The sequence below is a fragment of the Rhea americana genome, unplaced genomic scaffold (genome assembly GCF_003343005.1).
Source record: "Rhea americana isolate MKP2758 unplaced genomic scaffold, rheAme1 scaffold_69, whole genome shotgun sequence".
In the NCBI taxonomy this organism is placed as follows: domain Eukaryota; kingdom Metazoa; phylum Chordata; class Aves; order Rheiformes; family Rheidae; genus Rhea; species Rhea americana.
In genome coordinates, this window is record NW_028186856.1 from 3,625,472 (window position 1) to 3,647,877 (window position 22,406).

The 22,406-nt window shown below is 39.3% G+C and overlaps 1 protein-coding gene across 1 annotated transcript in view; it reads left to right on the forward strand.

The window, feature by feature from the left end:
• The window catches only part of ANO4 (anoctamin 4), a 214,499-nt gene that overhangs the window by 92,747 nt on the left and 99,346 nt on the right, over nt 1-22,406 (forward strand). The window contains exon 4 of the mRNA XM_085321380.1: nt 20,494-20,630. Coding sequence (XP_085177506.1) covers nt 20,494-20,630 — 137 coding nt within the window. The remainder of the gene's footprint in view (nt 1-20,493; nt 20,631-22,406) is intronic.

A 22,406-nucleotide genomic window follows, 5' to 3' on the forward strand; every position in this document is an offset into this window, starting at 1 on the left:
CTTAGTGTCCGAACACGCTGTGTGAATTACAGATTCGGTGTGTTCAGAACTTCTCTCAACATATCCCGTGTACCTTCTATTACCTGCTTCAAACTGAAAGCCCCCTAAGTCAGTGCATATGCATCAATACATTCTGAGGTGTRTATAGAAACACATATACAGTAATGTAGATATGCCTTTATATCAAATATRTAAATGGAGATATGTMTGCAATGTACACTTCTGTAAGGAARGGCTCTCTCTGAAATCAGTTTATTCAAGAATTTAGTAAATATGTAAAGAGACTTCTGTTAAAAAAATCATAAAAATRTTTTAGAGATTTCTGCYAAGTAGTTTACTGTTCAAAAACGGTCTCCTCCAAAGCCAAAGTGTATTTTGGAATGGAGATTTCTTGCTATCTGAAATAACGTAGGCAGATCCATGATGTTTGAAAGAGCTTTTTTGTTCAATGACAAGGAAGCACCTGCTGAAATTACTGGTTTCTGGCATTCGGATGGAAGTCTAGTGCCATCATTGGAATTCAGTGAGAATCTTTCCTGTCAGACTCTTGCCTTTTCCTGCAAGTAGAATCTGATGGAGAAGTTTTCAAAGTTAAAAGCGGATGTGTGTTGCCTTAGGCATGCTTTTTTTGATTTCAGGGATCCTCTTTTTATTGTATATCAAACTGTGTCATATTCTTGATGCATGCAGTTTTGGGGCATGAATTAAGAAAGAAGAAGGCAGTGATGTAGGATGGCAGAACAACTGATTTAGGAAGCTGGGAAAAAAAACCACAGTCCTTGCAACTGTGGCAATCAAAGTTAAAGTAAAAAAGGAAATATATGTTTAATGGGCTTAGTCACAACTTAATGAACTTTGAATCATCAAGGAAGCTAGAACTGAGCGAGTTCTTTACAACTGATAATTTACTGTGCAAAAGAGATCCTTTTCTCTTCACAGAACGTCTGTGCACGTATTTGTCAGCATTCCTGATCGTTCACATTTGGTAGTGAATGTTCTCCAGAAGATCTGTATTCGTTTGGTGTGATTTGTTGGTTAAATCACATTCTCTTTTCTTTGTTGCCTGGCAGGAATTTTGGCATATATCCCCCATAGATTAAAAGAATAAATTCCTRTAAATTCTGCCAGCAAACTCCACCGTGCAAATATCCTTGACAGCAAATGCAAGCAGGATGTGCAAACAGCTGATGTCAAATCACCTGAAAATTTGAACTCATGCTGACAGAAGTGTTATTATCTTACTTGTCTAACATTGTTAGAGATCTTTTTTCAACATGCCCTCTGCCAGGCATATATAGAAATTCCTGTGATCTGGAATGAAGCATGGAAAAAGCAAGGGAGTCTCAAAAAGTCTAACTTTCCCTTTATTAAACTGATTTGAACGTTACATAAAATATGAGTTTACTAGAAACATCCTTGTGAACTATCTTGACCAATGGCAAAGAAAACACCCTGGATACTTAGCTTTTCTCTTTATCTGCAGCCTGTGTCCGCTACACTGCAAGGTTAATGCACCGAACAAACTCCCTCGGCTGTACCTSAAGCCCGAGCTGGAAGTGCCTCCCTGCTGAACACAGTGATAGTTTCTTGCCTTGAATATTCGTGCTCAGGAGCCTCTGCTGAAGCTCCTAATGGTGAGAACAGCTTGGGTCAGTTTATGGTGAGGAGCTTCTGTCACTGAGCTGACAGGTCCTCGTGTGGCGATTGGGTGGTGCTTTGAACTTAAGAGTTGAGCTCATCACTGGATGATGCAGCACCTGAAATCTCTCACTTTGCTTAGTCTTTCAACCCAGAAAGACAATAAAACCTGGTTTTAAGTGCTGACTTTCTTGTGTAGCTTAAACTGATCTGATCTAGGCAGAAATTGCCTCTATCTGTATGGATTTGTGCTGCCTCTGACACAGAAATACTGATCCTACCTGGGACCTGTGCATGCCTTCAGTAAGAGCTTTCAAAAATAATAATTTTAAGTGGTGTCTTTGAGGGTATTCTACTTCTTTGGGGAGTATGTATTTTTAAACTCATCTCTTTTCAAAGACTATTTTATTTCCCTTCCTGCTTTGATCAGTCTCTTATTTGCTGTTGTAAAATGATCTTTCGTTCGCTCTTGCAATCAATTATGTATGGTTATGTTAAAATCAGTACAGCTCACCCTCAGATTTCAGCTTTGTAGCTGTTGTTAGTTACAGCATGTCCTCAGCTGGAGGAGGCTGTCCAGCCCCGATCTCTCTGCTTGTTCTGGATCATTTCACCTGCAGAGAGTTTCTTTTCGTAAGGAAACGTGTAAAATAGGAACAGGCAGCCAGATGTGTCTTAGCAGCAGACACAGGGAACACTGCTGATCCCAAAGCAAGGTCAAGGTGTTGTAAGACCAGTGTATCATAATTGTCATAAAAGAACAGAAAATATTTTTGCTTTAGCTTTTTCTGAAAAAAATAGGGAATAGATATAAAATTCTGCAATGTTTCTGRGAAAGTAATGACCTGCTTCATTTAAAAAGAAATAGCTTTATCATTCAGGAAGCAATCAGGCAGAACTTGAATAATCGGTCATTATGTTCTTGTAATGCTTGACTGAAAAATGTGTTTTTTTCTTAGCTGTATGGTTCTTACTTAAGGGAAGCTCAGTGTTATGTAAGCCTCTGTTTCTAATATAAAGTATGTTTTTTATATTTTTCAGAAATCTTCTTGCAGGTAGACTGTTCAAAGATGGACTAACTAGCTTGTGCTTTGGCAGAGATATTTTTCTACGATCAGAAAAGAGCTTTCACTGCAGCAGGGCTGTACTATATTATTCATTTCCATGTCAGATTTGTTCCAGTCCGAAAGACAGCAAGCACTCCTTCCTAACCCCTAGCCCAGTGATTCATCATGAAATCTCTAAATTAAGGCATGACCTTTCTTTACAACTCAGAAAAAGACRTTTCTGCTTGGGGTAATAGATATTATATAAATAAGTGCACATACATATCAGAACCCACCAAAAATTCCTAACAGTGCAATGTACTCAGTCAGCAAGCCCAAAAGAATTGTATGAAAATCAGCATCTTAGCTTACAGCAAAAGTAAAGGTAGCAGTGAAGCAAAAGCATCATCATTTTTGGTTCCCTGTTCCAAAAGAGAAGCCCCCTTTGGACCTGCAGACTGCTGCCCTTTGCTGTGCCATCAGTGCCTGGACTTGGTCTCACCACTGCTCATCTCCTAGTAGCAGCTTTCAGCATGGAGCTGTGCTGTGTCTCAGGAAAGCGGATGTTTTCTCTTTGCATTTTGGGTAACTCCATAGAAGCACAGCGTTTGGTGGTTATGTCCTTGGGGTACACAGTTCTGTACCATCCTATGTTTTAGAGGCTCCATGGACCACATGGACCACAAAAATTTGCATTTTTTTGAAGTCTTTCTTATTGATAGCATTCAGGGTACTTACAATAGAAAAGATGAGGAGAAAGCACTGCACTTTAATGCTTTATTTAGACCCTACTTTAGGAAAGTATCTAGCAGAGGAAAGGACTCCAGCACCTGTTAGATGGGGGATACAAAGGAGTAACCTGAGTTTGGATGAAACTGGAAAGTTTTTAAGGGTCATCAAACTTGCACCTACTTCAAAGTCCCCTTGTGCTGCCAGAATACCTGAAAATGGTGCGAACTCACCAACAGACTTTTCTAGATGCAACTTTCCACTCCAGAAGTCTCTAAAAAGGGGCCAATTGGGATGGGCTGGTTGTGCTTACCCTCTTCTTATTTCTTTTGCCTGGGCACCTGCTGTCAGAAACAGGATCCTGGGCTAGATGGACCTCTGTCCTGAGATCCTGCATCTAGGATAAGCATCTTCCCATTTCTATGCTATATTCATTCCTCAGTCCTCATAGGATAGCTGAAGTTCCTGGAATAAGCTGGCTGTTGGTGTTTTCTGCAGGATGTGCTCAGACTTTGAAGGCAGTAATAGGTTGTGATATAAAGTTAGTCTGTATAATCGGTCGTTACATTAAAATCCACGTGGAAGAGCAGTCTGCTATTTTGCAAAAGCTATCGTGACATTCCATGTTATAAYAAAGTAATTCTTTGGTGCCCTGAAGTTATCTATTAGGTCATGCTTCTTATCTCCATGCAGCCAGATTTTTTTGCTTGTCTCATCAGTAAACTGCTGACTTTAAACCTGGGCAAGCTTTTTGCAATAAATAGTTTGTTCAGCAAATGTTCTCTCCCCCTCCTCTTTCCAGATCATCTGCTGGTGACTCGTAATATTATTAAAGGTAAATGGTAACTGAGGAGATTTATCATTCATAAGTAGTTAGATTTTTCAAATATAAACAAATATTTGAACATATGTGATGGCGATCTTTGGTAATTATGCTTTTATATGTGCACTCACAGTGTAGGAATAAAGAGGCAAAAATAAAACACAATCAATCCTACTGTCATTTTTATATAAATAAGAGTAACAGGAAATGAGCTGAATTGTTCAGTCCATGTGCAGAAGTGTCTCTGCTGAGCTATACACTGTGACTTTATGCCATTTGCAGATTGTSTCCTGTGGATTCCTACGTCAGGCATTGTGGCACCTAAAAAGACCTTTGGTCTCAGTAGGTGAGCACATCCTTAGGTGCCTTGTCTCTTCAAATCATCAGTGAAGAGAAGTGCTTCTAGGGGGTAATTCAAGGGGCTTATGTGAGACACTGTCCCTCCACTGATCTGTACACAGGACCTGGATCTAAAGATCTAGAAACTTGGAAATATTGGCCATAGAACTAATGTGACACACTGTTCTTGGGGGTTCTGTGCAGATATTTGGGTCTTTTTAACTTTCAAACATTGAGACTTTGAGGGAAATGAAGAAGGAAGAAGGGTTGTGTCCTTCTGCACAGCAGTTTGGGTGCTTGTCCACACAGGAGGCCTGGAGCCTCAGTGAGCCTTGGTCTCCTTGGCTGTAGGAGATTGCTCTTATCGCCAGAAGAGAGGCAACAGTTGGGTTTGACCGTTCCCATGCCCACAGCTCATTCTGGGCAGTAATAGAWTTAGAAATGCAAGAACAGAGGGCCAGTAGGACCTTGTCTCTRTAGCTGGTGCTCAGGTTACTTCGTCAGTAGGAGAGAGTCTTAGGAAAGGAGTATTCATCCTTTTTATCTATGGCTATCCATGGAAAAGGCATATACAGTACTCCAGAGAGTGAGAGAGGTGAAAATTTAGGACTCCCTGTTTCCACTTCCCTGTAGTTATTTGGCTGTGTGGACTTCTGTGCATCTTATGYCAGCCAGGATGTAAATGGAGGGGAGAACGGACCCATAAATCTTAAGAATACCTTAGACTGTGRTAATTTAATAGTGTTATGTGCTTACAAATCTTCTCCTCTGGTGCTGCTTCTGGAAGATAAGAMGACAATTTGTATTAACATACCTAAACATATGTCATACCTTACAGTATATTTGGAAGCAAAGGGAAGCTATTTTAAAGTGGCCTTTCAAAAATAATTCCAATATTGTTATTACAATACTCTTGATAYGGCCATGCCCAGAAAACCAGCTGTAACACAGGTTCTTCATGCTAAACCAAATGATCTGCATTTGGAATTTCCCTTTTTTTTTTTTCCTGATGTCCATTGGACTTCCCGATAGAAAGTGAAGTAGCTCTATGTATTTATTTCAATTGCTTTTAAAGCATCATTGAAATTAACAATACATTTTTGTCTTTTTTCACAGAATGCTCTCTCACTTTTGCAGCAGACATGTTATTTAATCCAAAATCAGGGAGAAAAACTTTAAGAGAAATGATTTTTCTGCATAATAGAAGATTTTATCTCTGCTGAACAGTGACAGAATATACTATGTTTGTAAGGTAATTGGTGAATCAGTTAAGACTTCAAAAGTCTTAATAGCCAAGTGGCTATGTATTTATGCAWATACAGCAATCTACCAGGTCAGAGGTTTTTCAAAGGTCTGCAAATATTTCTGTAGGGTACTCAAATTTGTTTATCATGGAAACATATTGTGTATTAATGTTGTTGTGATAAAGTACTTTCGCTTAAATCAGGACTCAAAAAAGACTCCAGAGACTTCTCTTTCAATGTGTATCATTACCTGTTAGTTATAATTATTGCAGAACTGTAGATGTGCTTTGTAGATAGATGGAGAGCAGATCTTGTGACCTACATGGGTAAAAATAAATACCTCAAATTAGGGAAAACTGCACAAACAGCTTAATAGCCCTTTAAGATGCTCCCAGTTTGTCACTGCAGTTGCATGTGTGCTGCATTGCTGCACAGAAACCACTGCAGATGTGGCAGACAACTGGTCTCATCTCAACATGTTGCACTGTCTTAAATATGTTGATAGGTCAATGAGTCTGCTTCCACCAGAAAGAGGGAATTAAACACATTTGTTTGTTTGTTTTTTGTCCTTCTCCCGACTGCCACCTGCAAAAGGAACTCAAGATTGGAAACAAGCATCAAAATGAAAGATAAGGGAAACTTAACCCTCCTTGTAGAAATTTGAATTTTTTGTTCTAGAAAGAAGCCCAAGTACTTGGTTGAGGGGCCAAAGACCTGTGGAGAGAAAACAGAGCCTTTTTCTTCTGTGCAAGGAAGAGGTGGCTTGTGGCAGGGCAGAGGATGTGTAACMGTCTCTGCCCCATGCACCAAGAAGATACCTACAAGAGAAAACACACAGCCTGTTGCTCTGACTTCAGTGAGGTGGGAAGCCTCACTGGCTTTTGGTTGGGAAGCCCTGCAGGTGGAAGGGAGCTGYCCTCTTGGGTGGGTATATTTGCCCCCGCCTTGCTGACGTGCGATGGCTCAGCTGGAAGCGAGGCCTCAGGAGCGAGGGAGGCTTGTGTGAGGAGCAAGGTCTGCAGGAGGGGATGGCAGCACAGCTCGCCAGCATCACCACCCTGCAGCGTGTCAGCTTGCAGCGCACCACTGCTAACCTTACTGCCCAAAAGACTAGTGACAATTTTAAGCTTTTTTTTTTTTTTTAATCTCGTGGAACCTTGCAATCTTTTTTCTGTTTCCTTCCTCACCACCCAGTATATGAATGTTTGGTATGGAAAGCACTCTGAAATTCTCTTTGAGCAATATAGCCAAAGCAGCTCCCTTTTAAAAGACTTTCTGTGAAATAGTAGCTAGCCTTTTGCCCAGCGATACACCGTTAGCTCCCCCTGAGCCACTCCCCTTAGCCTAGCACAGTGCCAGTCTTGTGTTGCTAGCAAGACACAGGTATGTATGTGTGTGTGTGTATATCCACATATATATATATAGTCTGTGACTCAGAGAGCAGCTTTTTTTTTTCTGAGGTAATGATTGAACCAATATTTTCATCATTCAGGTACCTGAGGTGTGTTTTCCATTACAGGCATGGATGCTGGGAAGACCCACTGTGGAGAACATTTTAATTCCTATTGCAGAAAACATAATGCCAGAATCGAGATCAGTAACGCTATTGATTTCAGGTGTGCAGGGCTCTGGCTGAAATGTCTAGATAACAGTGTGAGCAGTTTCATTTCCAGCTGCCTGGCTCTCACAGCGAGATGCCAGTAGAAGACGTACAGATGCCRGCTGATGCTTTGCCTCATGCTGACCTGGGGATGCCTAGAGGGAAAAAGGGCCCCACGCACACAGCTTCCTGCCTGCTTTACAGAAGATCCTCTGGCAAGAAGGAGCAACTTCTCCGTAGAAGCTACAGGCGGTCCTTAATGAAGCAGAACAAAATTASCAATGTTGGAATTATCTCTGCTCTTGCTAAATAGTGTCCGGTTGGTGGTAGGTGGCCCTGTGACAAGAACATCTCCCCACATGGCTTCCTAGTTATTTGCTGCTYATATTTCCATTTCCAGGCTGAAGCACAGCCTTGGTGAAGGTGCATGTTGTTGCTGCCAAAATGATAAAAACCTCTCAGCTCACTGAACAGAAAGAATTCACTGGCGAGATGCCTTTCCAGAGAAATTCTTTGAAGCTGTATTTTTTTTCTCTCTCTGCAGAAGCTTCTACAGCTGTAGAGAAAAAAAAAATGTTTTCACTTGCCTAGTTAATTAGAATTGAGGAGGGGACAAAGAAGAAGTACTGTGATTACAGAAAGCGAGCCACATATTTCTACTATGGAAGATAAGTGGCAAAATTCTTCAAGAAACCCTGACTGCCACAGTGAATTACAAAGATCAGCTCTGTTCTCACACATCCATTCAAAATTATTGAGATTTATTAAGTAAATGTGAACCCTTTATTATGTATTAAGCAATAGTAGTGCTTGCTCTATGCAACCTATTTATATGCTGTCTCTGYTTAGTGCCAGATACTGAAAATAATGTGTTTTTTTTCTTTCTGTACCCAAGTGCTCATGCTCAATTTTAGACCATAGTGTGCATGTAACCATCTACAAACAGGATTTGCACCCGGTGCATGTGTAAAAATGCACAGACTTAGAAAATCTGTCTTCAGATGTATACTGTGCAAGAAAATAGCCTTTTGCTTGTGAAGTCTACATCTGAATTGTTGCTTGGATAGATGTTAGAAGCAACAAGGCCCTCATGCAGCAAAGTACTTGAGTATAATTTTAAGCAGAGAGAAAATCTCTGTCATTGCAGTAGGAAGGAACTGGCTTAACATTAGCACCATAATTAGTACCTTGTTACGTAATTCCTTTATCTGGTCCATATGATCATTTTATTATTTAGAATAAATTAAAATTCCTGTTTAAAACAAGCCATCTCATTCAGCCTCTAAAATTGAAATGTCTTTTTAAAAATTTGAGTTGTTTTCCTAACCTAATTAGCAGTCTTTTCAAAACAAATAAAGAAAGAAGTATGCTACTTTATGCACTATTTTATACATCAAAGAGTGCATCAGAGTAAATGCCAGGAGCTAATTTAAAACAAACTAAAATGTCACAGTGAATAGAGGTAAAAATATTCACTAATATTCACTTTTACATGTATTTATTTCTAATGTTGCTGTGGAGAAAAGGTCTTTCCCTACCAGCCTCCCAGGCAATATTGCTTAGAGTTTATTCGGTGGGATCTAGCACCGAGAAGGCATGAATCAGCAAAAGACACCTCGCAGCTGCTGAAGCGAGGAGATGCTAAAGCGAGGCTACTGATCCCCTTATACGACAGTGGCACTGGATAGTATCCAGATTTGTTACATTGGAGAACCATGGTAAAATCCAGAAAAAAAATGGACAGCAGGCAGAACATTGTACCTTTTCCAGAAAGCTGCTGGGCTAACAACCGCATTCCTCCAACAAATTAGAAATCATTCATTTGGCCAGTGCAGCCCCATCACACAAGGGACGTCTCCCTCAACAAAAGAAATGTGGCATTCCCTCCTACAACGTCGGTGCTGAGCAARAAAGAAGACGGTAAGAGGGAACCTGCTTTGATTCAACTTGGTTTATTGACACTGTGAAGAATATGGGAGCTTTCCTGTAACCACTTATTTGGAAGCTTTTTGCTACTGGCAGATTTGTTTCTTRGTCTCCTTGTTTTGGTGAGGACTAGATTGTGATTAAGCATTTATTAAGTCACAAATATCTGGTAGAAGATTATGTCTCTGATTTTGAGTGAAATCAGACTGGATGATATTGTTGGTCTGATAGTTGTGTAGTGAGTACAAGTATTAAGGAGGGTAGGAGACTGTTGTTTGTGTCCATACTGAAATACTGGAAGCTGCCTGTGCTGAAATGGTCCAAATACAGGAGCAAAAATTCTGAACTCATTGAAGAAAGTAGCAAAACTCCTCTTGGCTTTATAAGTTGTTTTAGGTCGGACAACAGTCCGGTTTAGATTGGACAATTTATGGACACCCTCTGGCCAATATTTTTCATTAATTAAACAAAAAAAAAGTGATCTTGGAATGAAATATATAAATTCTTTGATAGCTTCATTTTATTAATAGGCTGGTTTGTTAGCTACATGTTTGACAGCTGCAGTTCAGGACTTTCATTGCTGGCTGGTCTTCAAAATCTTTGGCACCCAAACTGATGCCATTCCCAGACCACCCTGAGCAGAATCTCTTTTGCCCTCCYGCTGCATTTGCCATGTTGGCATTAGTAGGAAATTATGGCCAGAGCCCCTTGGTTGATCGGATGATCTACTGCTGGGAGGGTGTTTGCAAAAGTTGCTTTGGCTCTCGCTGCCTCCTTCTCAATGGTTCAGGTCTGTTGGAGATGCTGCAGGGATMTGCTGCCTTCATGTCTTTTGAGGAGCAATGATTTGGGTGTGACAAGAGTGGAGAAGGTATTTATATTTGTCAGTAATTTTGGTTGTAACCAGGTTTTGAGTGGAGGAGACAAGCTGGCCGATCTGAGGACTCAAATATGTATATGTTAAAGCGACAGTTGTGTATTTAACAAGAAACTGAGTGATATCACTGACAAAGCTGTTTAACTGAATTGCTCACTTCTCTACTTCTGTCTTGTTGTTGATAAGTCTTTTCCAGCAGCTGTGATATTTTTCCTTAGTTCCCAGAAGTCTCTTTTGGGGCAATTCTGAGACTCCCACTTCTGAGGCCATCTGCAGATTTCCCTAGGCTGCTATTATATGAATAATCAGCTGTCTCWCTTAAGGAATTCTCTTTGTTCTACATCATTAAATGCTGACTCCTGCTGCTGCTATGACAGATGATTTTACAGGAATCTATAAGGGAGATTGTATCTGATGKTAACAGTGAGTCTTTTCTGTGAAACAAAAGAATACACTGAGGCAAACATGAGACAGATTGAATTTATAATATTTTAACATTGGGAAATAGAAAAGACCCAAGCTGGTATATACTCATTTTAAGACTTGTATTTTTTTTTTTAAGAAGTATGGACTTTAAAGTAGCATTGAGTAATTTTGTGCCCAATATAACTTGTAACTGCTTTCATTAAGGCAATGGTGAGATAGTCACTTTGTGGACAAAGGGAAGAAAAAAGCTAAAAAAGCTACAATGGGAATGGGTTAGGAAGGAATTCAGAAGAAAACTGGCTTGTTCTGGATAGACTACAGAGGAAAGGGAATTGCTTCCATCAAAAGCAGGAAAGATGGCCAATAGTGAAGGTGCAGTAATAGACTAAATGACCCAATGGCTTGTTCTTCTACCATGACTTATTTGTTCTGAAGTCTCATCTTAGGTATCTCCCTGATCACTACAACTCTCTGCTAACACTCTGTACTACTTACTCAAGGGCATCACTGCTAATAGATGCATTTGCGAAAGGTCAGGTTTTGCTGCCGTTCTTCGGAAACCTGCCATATGCCCAGGCGCTCCCTCTTCGTCTTTGGCTGCCTCAGAGCACCCCGTAGCCARCAGTTTAAGCCCATTTTCCCAGTACRTTTTCTGGCTATGGGTCTACATGGAAAGGGTGTGTTTTCAAAACTTTCTGCTTTCTTTGCTCGTGTGAAAGAACATTGCGTCTTGAAAAATGGGCAAATCTTGTGCCTGCTTACATGTGCAAATGCATTTGAAGCCAGGACCTGCTAGCCTTTCTTTATATGTATAAAGTGCTGCATTCTGCAGTGCTCTTGAACTGACCTCACAGCAACCATTACATATCCTTGTGACCCCCTTCAAAACATACTGCAGTACTGGAACTCTTCCTAGACCATGACATGCCATCACTGTGGCATAAGAGACCTTATGGTGTCCTGTGCCTGAAAAGTGCTGTCCATGCTCTTTTCTTCTTAATAGTTTTCTGTCTGTTCAGTGTGTTTTATTTTAACCTAGCTGTTGCTGTAGTCGTGTGTCATTTGTGACAGTCTCTCTTGTCTGTTTTCACATTTTGGAGTTAGTTTTGTAGGTGATATGGTGAGGGGGTGCTCATGGCATGCTGGCAGGTGTTTGTCTGAATGAGGAATTCAGCAGTGGTGACTATCAATCTGCTAGCAGCAGAAAATGTTGTCATTTTGTTCTATTTAGTTTTAAATCTTTTGAGTCTATACTAYGTCTAAATCTACTTGTTTTGAAGAAAAAATTATTCTGTTGGGAAAGAAAAAAATTTAGGCATTATTTTCCAAGGTGTATGTCCCCTCAAATCTAAAAGCCCGTTGGCTGAATTTTCTCCTGCACTGTCACAAACCCATCAATCTCTTCAATTTCTTCAGAAGGAAGAAAGGATTTGCAGGGTAACCAATTGGAAACGCAGATATGGATAACACCAGAYGCACAGAAGACAGATGTGGACTTTTCAGAAATTCTTAATGCAATTCAAGAAAGTAAGTTATTTGTTGGGTGTAAAATTGAGTAAATAGTAGAAGAGTCAACTTAAGACACACTGAAATTGTAACTGAAGGAACATACAAACCGCCAAAATGAATGTTGAGTATTACAAAAATATGAGAAAGTTCAGTAAGMAATCTTTCACTAACAAAAAATCATAGTAAGATTTGAATTATTGTATACGTAAGGATTCCCATAGTAAATATTTTCTGTGCAGGAGTAATCAGAAAAAATAAGATTCCCATTATTTAAATCCRTTCTTGACATTCTTGAATGGCTGGGTGAGCAAGTGATGTCATGTAGGTGCAGCACTCTGGGACCTAAGGCTGGATTTGAAGTTTCAGCTGTTCCAAAGTATTGGAGTATATTCACGTTTCTGCACCTCCAGTGGGACTGACACATTTTTATTCATTGGAGGTTATTTGGCATTTATAAGGGAACAGAAGCCAGGTCAACATAGCTCTGGGTGAGCTGTGCTATTGGGAAAGAGGTAACTTYGGGGGTCAGAGGTGATAAGCATGTCACCTGGTGGTCTTCATGTGTTAGTGTGTGTAATGGTCTCTTCCCACATGTAACATGCTGTGGTCCACCCCTTCAAATACAACTGCAGAAAGATCTCAAGACTGGAGCTAGAAATAATTCTAGTCTTGTTAACAAAAGCTGGAGAAACCCTCTCCTCAAGCCTCAGCCAAAAAGGCTGAGGCAACTCTTGAATCCAAAAGAAGATTGAATTTCAATGGAAAATTTCCAAAATAGAGCAGAATGTTATTCGGGACAAGAATACAAATTCATGGCTTGAAAATGTTGCTAGATTGAAAGCTACCTGGTTTTCCTCTTTTCTGGTTTTATTTAAACTTTATTTTTTTGTGAAGTAATTTTCTAAAGTGAGAAACCATAACTTATATTTTTGAATTCTAAAATAGTATCTGAAAGCCCATACTCTTCCTGAGTTTTGCTGTAATAATCAGGAACTTTAGCGCTTTATGGTCATGTTGTTCGGTGGTAGTATTAGCTTAGGGGTGGGAGGAATGTTCTCAGGTTAGTACAATGAAAGTGGTAATTGTCTGAAAATGAATCATCTGATTATTCAGACTGCAGGTTYAGGATGAACTCTGTTTTGTAATTTAAAAGGCTTTTTCCATCAGGAAACCTTAATATGCGATATTCCTCACCCTCTTGTCTCTAATGTATCACAGCCCAGGTGTAGGCCTGGCAGCAGCTGGGAYGTGCATTAGAGAGGCTGAAAAGACAGGTGTCCTCCCATGAGGACAAGCAATTCCAAGAGACTGCCTCTGAATACAGGAGACTCTTCTTTTCAAGCGTGAGGCTGACTAGAACGAAAATGGATGGTTTGATTCAAACAAATTAGATGTCAAGATTAGATTTATTAACAGTGATCCTCTGAAGCAGGTTCTTTTTGAAATGGCTGTTCCTTGACTTCCCTTGGTACAGCGCCATACTTCAAYATTGCTTTCTTTGATTATTTCCTTATTATATAATCATGAATATTATGAATAAACCCAAATTTCATTCAATAGGGAACAGAAATCCATTATAACATAATTTTCTTATAACTTCAAATTTATAACTTCTAGATAAAACCAATGTTTTCTTTAAAAATTATGCCAGTTTTCTGTGGCTGCAAAAAGGGATTCATCAAGCTTGAATGTAAAGGTTTGTGATAAAAATGTCAATATTTGAATTTATTTTCAAAGCTCCCTTTACCGACAATGGAATGTAATAAGCACATCCAGAGCCCGGTTTATCTAATTTTAAAGAAGGTATCTAAAATAGATTAGATGAATTGCAACTTGAAAGAGGCTATTTCTCTCCATTAAATAGCCCAGTTGAAACCCTACCATAGCTAAGACACAAACGTCTGCATTCTGGATATGCAAATGTAGATGAATCCTACCCAAAGTAAAGCAAATATTTGCAAGTGACTAATGGATGTGTGCTGAATAGGAGTAGGTCCCTCAGTTGTTTTATCAGTTTGAATGTCATTTCAAAACTAAATGATGTTCCACAAAGAGTCTTTTGAGCATTAACATTTTGATTTACGGGTGATGATTTTAGAGCTGTCTAAAAAGGGTACTGCATTGACTAGCTTGGAGGCAGTATTKTTTCTTTATCCAGAACAGACACAGTTGCTGCTGGAGAGTTACCTTCTATGCCTTTCAGTTACCTTCTCTTGCGGAAAAGTGCTATGGCTGTACAGCACAGCTTGCAAAGGCTTGTTGTGCATCCAAGGGTGTTTCTTGTCACCTACAGTCTGATGTGAGTAGCACATAATTAGAACAAAAGATACTTCAGTATTCTTTCTAGGATGGTTCCTCTGAATAGTCATTGTTAGTTTTCTTCCTGGTTGGGATATCATACTTTCTCCTAGAAAGTAACTCTAACGTGACTTGCTTTCTTATTTCTTCAGTACTGATCTGTTCGTTAGACTGCAAATGAAGATGAAAAATTACCATCTCATTATATACTTTTATGTAATTTTACTACTATTATAAGACTTGATACATTTCTACTGCTTCAAAGTTAAATTCTGCACTTAAGTACCAAAGTTCGTGGTAGTCTTAAATACATTTTTCAAAAGATTTCTGCTCATTTTTTTTATAAAACAGTTTCTTCTTGACCACAGTAAATTCAGAAATTATCCATAATCAGAGGCAGTGCAGAAACAATARCATCCGCTAATCTGGAAATGGCTACACACATATTGTAAAATAAGGTGATGAACTAGGCGTAAAATTGTAAAATAGAGTGATGCACCCGATCTAAACTTGTAAGTTAGACAGCAGAGGTGTCAAGGAATTGCATGAACTCTCTGTCAGATGTAAGCTAGAGCTTCCCATTGTGGCCTGCCCTCAAGCTGTTCTTATCTGAAATCCTTATTTTGGTTGAGTTTGAATTTCAGTGTCATTCTCTTTTCTCTGGTTAAGAGGAAGGGTGCTCCTGGGGCTGGTGACGTGGTGGTGATGGTGGTGGGGGGGTGTTGCTGGTTGGGACAGGCTGAGGCTGGAGCCAGGTGGACAAAAACTAGCGAAGTTTTTCTTTGCTGTTTCCTAGTTTATTAAACTGAGAAGAGAGACTTGTGGAAAAGCGATCAGTTGCTTCATTAAAAAAAAAAAAGGCAAACTCTTGATTTCAAAGCTCTTCTTGTAAATCCCTATAATTTGCTTCACTATATTAAACTTTTTATTACCATTGCACCAAAGTCAAACATCCAAAAAGTCTCRCTTTCCATAATATTTTTCAAGTTCCACTGTACATCGACTCCCACTAGGTTTAAATGAAAACTCATTTGATTCCCTCATTTTTCCTCTTTTAGKCTGGAAGTCAAAAATCAGTAAATTTTATAAGACAGGATTATTATTTCATGCATAGTTATTGAATTTAACATTTAACATGATAAAATATTCTGGGCTGTGGACACTATAGGRTGATCTCCTTGCAGAAAACATTTGTAAATTGTATCCCCCAGCCTTACTGAGATCATAAAAATAATGCAAATAAATACTATACAAATTATAACATGTAGTAGTACAACAGGATGCAGAAAGAGCCTTGGCTTTGCATTCCTGAATTTTTCTGCTTTGCAAGACTCTGCAAAACAGATTTTTTGTAATAATGATGTTATTAAGGGATATTCTCCAAGACCTATGATTTTAAACCCACTCCTTTTTCCACCACTGTTTACATGTAGAATTGTTTTCTATAATTCTTATGAAGATTGACGGGAAGAATTTTTAAATAAAATCACTATTTAGTATTACTGWTAGGCCTAAAAGCTTCCAAAGAGCAGTTTTTGGAATACTGATCTGTAGTTTGCATTATCCATAGCTGGAGTATACTCAATAGCATGGTGTGACAATTAGTAATAGAAGGGCTCTTAATTAACCGAAACAGAATTTTTGAGCATGCTTCTATCTTGCCACACTAACACACAGAGTCAGGTCCCATTTCTGAAAGGAGATTCTTATTTTAGAGGCTTTTTTTGGGGGGGGGTATCCATCTTCAGAAAAATAGGGGTGTTATTTTACCTTATCTTTGAGTGCTGCCTAATTCAGGCTCCTGATTTGAATGGTCTTGTAGAATCACTCAGATTCCACATTGATTCTCACTCAGAACTTCCTAATGTTCAGTTTTCAGAATATGTAGCTGTTCTAAATTTCAGATAAAAAAATATTTGTGTATCTACCTTTCAAAATCCTTAAGTGATTCTGACTATATGAGTAATAGCTAAGTCACTTTGATTTATTTTTCCTCAGTAGAAGGAGAAAAGAACCTGTATAACCAAGCTGATCTAAAAACATAGGGGGAGTTCTTAATATCTGTTGTAGCAATATGCATGTTTAACCTGTACTTCGATTACACTTCCCTGCYGAAAAAGACTGTATACTAACACCAGTCCATCTCCCAAATGATAGGTAAAATTATTGTATGTGATTGTGTTAGGATCAATTTGGAGTATATATATGTCACAGTCTGAGGCAGACGTAAAAGGTGGAGTCCTGGTTATGTCTTTAGCAACACTTGGCAACTTAGGAGTGTTCATGTTCAGTGGAGAGAAGTGGTTGAGTGTAGTTACAGTTAATAGGAGTGTTGGCTTGGATGTACCATCACCACTATTAAAGTGGGCAGCACAGAGAATAGAAACAACTAGGRTTTGGGTTTTAGTCATTTATTTGGTGGAACAGTATTTTAAGGATTTGTAATTTAAGTATCCAATGAGGTTTTAGGAAAAAAAAAAAAAAGTTCTCTGCAAGTATTAGACCTCCCATGTCAGCAACTGAAATACTAGAGTGTATTTTCAAAAACRGAGACAGCAAGATAATTACAGGGTAAAGATCTCCAGAGTTTCTCCAGTAGCACACATTTACTGCAGTTGAAGGAGGGTCACAGACATCACCAGGGCTGACAAGGTGCTTCGGCATATACATCTCTTCACTCCTTATCCTTTTTTCCGAGTCTATCATCCAGCGTGCCAATTATCTGTGTACTTTTGATATGAGCAATTTTCTACTGAACACAGAATAGGCAGCTCCTGGTAGCTAATTTCACTAACCAGCGGAGATCCACTGCCTCCATAACTCCTAGTAACTGCCGAAATGGGCTGGATTTCAAAGTGACCTTGAAATGAGATTTTGTGTTTATCACAAGTCCTCAAAATAAGCCAGTCTTTCTCTGCTTGTAACTGCAAAACAAATTCACTGTCTCACACACCAAGTTGTGTATCTCAAACATCTGCTGGGAAGTCATCTATTTTGCAACCCAAAGCATTACTGGCTTTGCAGAAGGTAGCATTTCTAGTATCTCAGTGGGATCACCATTTATAYCAGGGCAGTCTTCATGGCAGGGAAAGCAACTAGTTCAAACTCCTTGGGTCACAGCATCCAGAAAAAAATCTTTTTCATTTTTATTTCTTCATTCTCTTTGCAGCAAATATATATCTCATGTAATCTTTAGAAAGCTTTCCTATTTAATTATTTTTGTTCTTTTTCACAGTATGCCGTGGTGTTGATCACATACAGGTTCAAGGTTTTTTTTCTTGGCGTTGATCTTCGGAATTTCAGTGCAGCAAAGTTTCAGGTCATTCAGAAMGGTCTCTCCTCCAGCAGTTCTTTACACTGATTATCCAGATAAATTTCTTTCATACAAAGATGTATGCAAAGGCTGGTAGTGATCTACATCCAGATTATTATCATATGAGGTGAAAAGTCTCCAGTCGTGCCAATTGACACAGCAGGGAAAGTGAAGAGAAGGTGGCTGGATTATGCTGTGTCCTGTGGCAGTTTCCTTGTCTTGTGTGAGCAACTCTAGTATGATTTCTAAGGACAGAAATGGATGAAGGAGACAGATTTTTTCTTTGTTTTTGCTGCYTGTGCTACAAATTGGCATCTATTCCTTACTTATGAGTCTATAAATACTGCAGTAGTTTGTCCTAGGACAGGGTTGGATGCAGCCCCAGTAACACTGAGGACCTTCAGGCTCTCCCCTTTGTGTTCACCAAAAAAACATCAGAAGTTTCCGTGCTGTTCTGTCCCCTGCTTTAGTAAACTCACCCCTAATGTGGAACAGAAAGCTGCAAGCCCAAGCCCTGTAAAAACAGAAAGCTCAGGTCCTGGATGCTTGTCCCTAATGTTGTCTTGGCACTTTTCACAAAAATACGATGAATAAAATAAACAGACTAATAGAAAAAAAAAAAGCTTTAAAATGCAAGAGGAATTGTGAAAAGAGGTTTCAAATCTCTGATGTGTTCACAGACTATGATGACAAACACAATTTAAAGGTGAGTGAAGGAGGTGAGACCATTAGCCTCAGTATCTCTGCTAAAGCTGGTTGGGATCCAGCAGAACAGARGGTGTTATGTGAACTGAAAGATCGTGATTCAAAGTGTTAAGTAGAGATTAAATATTGTGCAGTTCCAATACTGAGATACAAAGAATCATAGCTAGACTAGGCAGTGTCTCTAAACTCGAGGAGTAATGTGTCATGTTAAAAACTGTAAATCTGGCAGAGAATTTCTTATTGTTAGTCTAGTCTAGTCTATGGTATCTGTTGTTAGGCTATCTAATTTGGACATGAAGTTTTGCTGTTGTGGTTGTTGCTAAAGTTTGAATGGCCTTGTAAGCAAAATGTTTCAATCTAAAATGCAAGGTGTGTTGTTAACCCTGTCCTTATTTTATCCCTGAAAAGGAAGAAAAAAGACTTCTTGAATTTTTSGATCTTAGGTGGATTTTTTTTATCCACATAAAGCAGTAATAACGGTCTCTAGATACTGTAAAAGGCAGGTACAAAAAGGGAGTAATCTCTTCCCTATGTTCATGATTGATAGGAAAAGAACAATCTATTTAAATTGCAGCATGGGTGCATATTCAGGATGTGTATTAGGGAGAAAACTTTCTCCTGCTGATGATAGCRAAGAACAGGTTGCCTGCAGAGGCTGTCGAGCCTGTAGCATAGGATATATTTTAAAAGAAGACTTCTTAAACTAGGTTGTAACCCCTGAAGAAGGGAAGGGTGAAAGGGAGGTCACAAGGTGCTCACAAAGGCTGGAGAGCAGTTAACAGCTTTTAATTTCTGGATGCTATTCAGCCTCTCCACAGTGGCGGAATGACTTTTTATACCYGCAGCCATTAGTTAGAAATGAGACCAAGGTGCCATGAGCCATTAGAGATTGCTAGCTGGTCCCTGTTAATAGAAACTCTTGTCACAGGAATTACAAGTGCCTGTCACTTACTTGGGGGAATTACAGGAAAGCAAGAGGATCGGGAGGATTACAGGAAAGCAAGAAAATTGCACAAAGAAAAATGAGTTCAAAAGTCAACTGAGTTTKCAAAAAGTTTGAGGAGGACTGGGTGAGACAAATTACTGGCCAGAGTGGTGGAGAGGTATTTGATCCTGCCTTGGTCAGGGGACAGCTCATTAGTGGACCTTTTCGGGTCCCTTTCCAACAATTTTAGCACTACTGCAACAATCTTGAGTTTTGCATGTGAAATGTAGGGTTGCAGAAATGAAGCCTACACACAGCAGAGGCTTGAACGTCAGCAAAGGTATTTTTCTTCTCCTCACACTGACCTCTTCACCACCCTCTTTGCTCTGGGAGCAGCCCCAGACCCGGGCATTGAGCACCACCATGGGGCAGGGGCCAAGCCGAGCACTGGGGCTGCGGCTCGAAGCAGATACCGCAGAGCATGTCTCCTGACTTTTCATCACGTTGGATGTAATTCAGCATCCTACAGATTTAAGCCATTTCTTCATGCCCCACTCTGAAGGCTGTGGAGATCTGCATATGCCAGCTTTGCGGATACCAAAATATGCTAACCTAGAAAGAGCCAAATTGTGCTCTGCCCAGGCTCATTTATTCAGTTTCTTTTGAGTGAAAGTAGTTATTTGAGATCCTCTGCCTCTGATTGCCCTACAGTTCTGTACAGCTTCTAACCTGGTACTTTACATAGTATGTTAAAAATGTGCTTCATTATAATAAGAATTTTTCAGAGGCCATAGTAATCCAGAAGGCAATCATTTAAGCCATATTTAAGCCAAGAGAAACCAAGGAGGTAGCTATCATATGTTTTATTGTGACAGATCATTACTTATTTGACATCAGAGAGATGTATTCTAAATCTCTCTGTGGCTTACTAGTGAAAAAAAAATTGCACCAATATGCATCAGGAGATTTTAAATTTAATATAGTAGATACTTATACCAGAACTAAAAAGTACAACTGTTGATAATAATGCATTACACTAAGAGACTTTGTTTGGCTCAGCTGTGGTTTGAATGTATATTTTGTTTTTGTTTTTAGTAGCTAAGGATGTCAACATTTTTTTTGATGAGTTAGAAGGTGTGAACAGCCCTTCCAAAGACGATGACTCTCTGCTTCACCATGGTAACTTGACCAGTACTTCTGATGATGCCAGCAGGTTGGAAGTGGTGGGAGAGGTAAGAACACACAGAATTATTATTCTAATAATTAAATATCCTCAGTGTCAGAGTGAAGAAGCGTAATCTGATTGAAAATCTCATTCTCTCAGGACTGTTCTGGAGACTATTTTTCTATTGTAAGATTACAGTGCTGAAAGATGAAATATTTCAGGTTAAAAGGAGGCCTTATTTATCTTATGCACCACCCCCTGTGAAGCATCTGTAGATGCCTTTGTTGTCTGCTTGTTTCRTGAAGTAGCAAAGTCAAATGCTTCACTTCTGAAAAATAATGGATTTTTTTTCCTATATTAATCTTAGAGGATGAGAGAGGAGGGGAATTTATCRTTACTTTCTCATAAGAGGCATTCGGTGTCAGATATGGGGCACGCATTCCCTTCCAGTGAAGAATATAAGCAATGTGATGGCACATAATGGTGGTTTGGAGAATATGCCAAGCACGGAGAAATCGCTGCCAAGCACAAAGTCCCTTTCAAGTTGTGGCTTAAGGCAGCCAAAACATCATATATTCAAATAGGAAGAAGAAAGAAAGAAATGTGTTACTTTGAACTTTGCCCTAACTCATGGATGTTAGGGCTGTCTCCCTGGAGAGCTTCCTTTCGCTCTGCTGCAGAAATGTGGCTGCGTCCAGAGCACATATTGGAGTAGTCCTGTGTTACCTCCAAACTGCCTAGGGATAGTTTGGTAGAGGCTGATGGGCACAAGTTGGAATTAAAAAGTATAGAAGACCACAGGATAATGCTGAAGCTCCTGCCCTGTTCCTGATTGGTTTCTAGTTTAGATGTGGACCTTAGAAGATATAATTGCATCTGATGTCTGTTTCAGGAACTAGAGKGTTTTTTGGTGCAAATTATTTTGTGAAACACTGTTGAGGAGAAAGTGAAAGATTTTCCTTGTGCTAGAAATTCAGTGCATAGAGAGCTGCAGTCCTGCAATGTTTAAACAGATAATTAAAGGCACAAAATTCAGGTCATCCAGAGATATGTTTGACCTTGTTCACAATTTCATCTTCCTCCTTTCTCATCACTCTTCCTCTGCTTCCCACATCACTTTCATAGGGGCCTCTTTGCCTACTTGCATTATAATAGGGGGTAATATCCCTGACATGATATCCCTGTGTAGCATTTAGTAATCTGGTACCATATGGTCTCTAATAAATAGAGAGGGATGAAAGGTACATGATCTTTGCATGTTAAAGAAGAATAATGAACAGAAAATGGTCAGAAGGATAGGGGATGAGAGAGAGCAACATATGCTGCTGTTAATTTAACAATGTTGCAATTACTTTTTTCCCTTTTTATGTTTTCTTTGTACCAGATCTTGTTGTTTTTCAAAGGAAAAGGCAAAATGTCTGAGGAATATTTTCCTGTCTGAACATTTTTTTTTCCCATGATTATAGCTGAGGAAAATATCAGTACAGGTTATGTGTATTTATATAAGAAAAAAAATAAAAAGGAAAGTCTTAATGGGAACTTAGGGATGCTGTTGCCTACAAAAAGATTTTGAAGTACTTGGCCCCTGCATGATTCCAGAAGGAAAAGATATGCAGTATAGGTGTAGTTGTATGATTTGCAAGGATAAAGATGGGAGCAGCACTGTGCAGTGATGGGGTGATCTCTGAAGCTGCAGAGAGTTTAGTGATGGAGTTCTACTTTGAGCAGCTAAGAGATCCTGCAGATCCCCGCTAGTGTCGTGAGGACAGAGGAACTGACACCAGAGAAAGCCTCTCTGAACATACAGATATCTGTTTGCTTTAGTTCTAAAATTAACATTGTT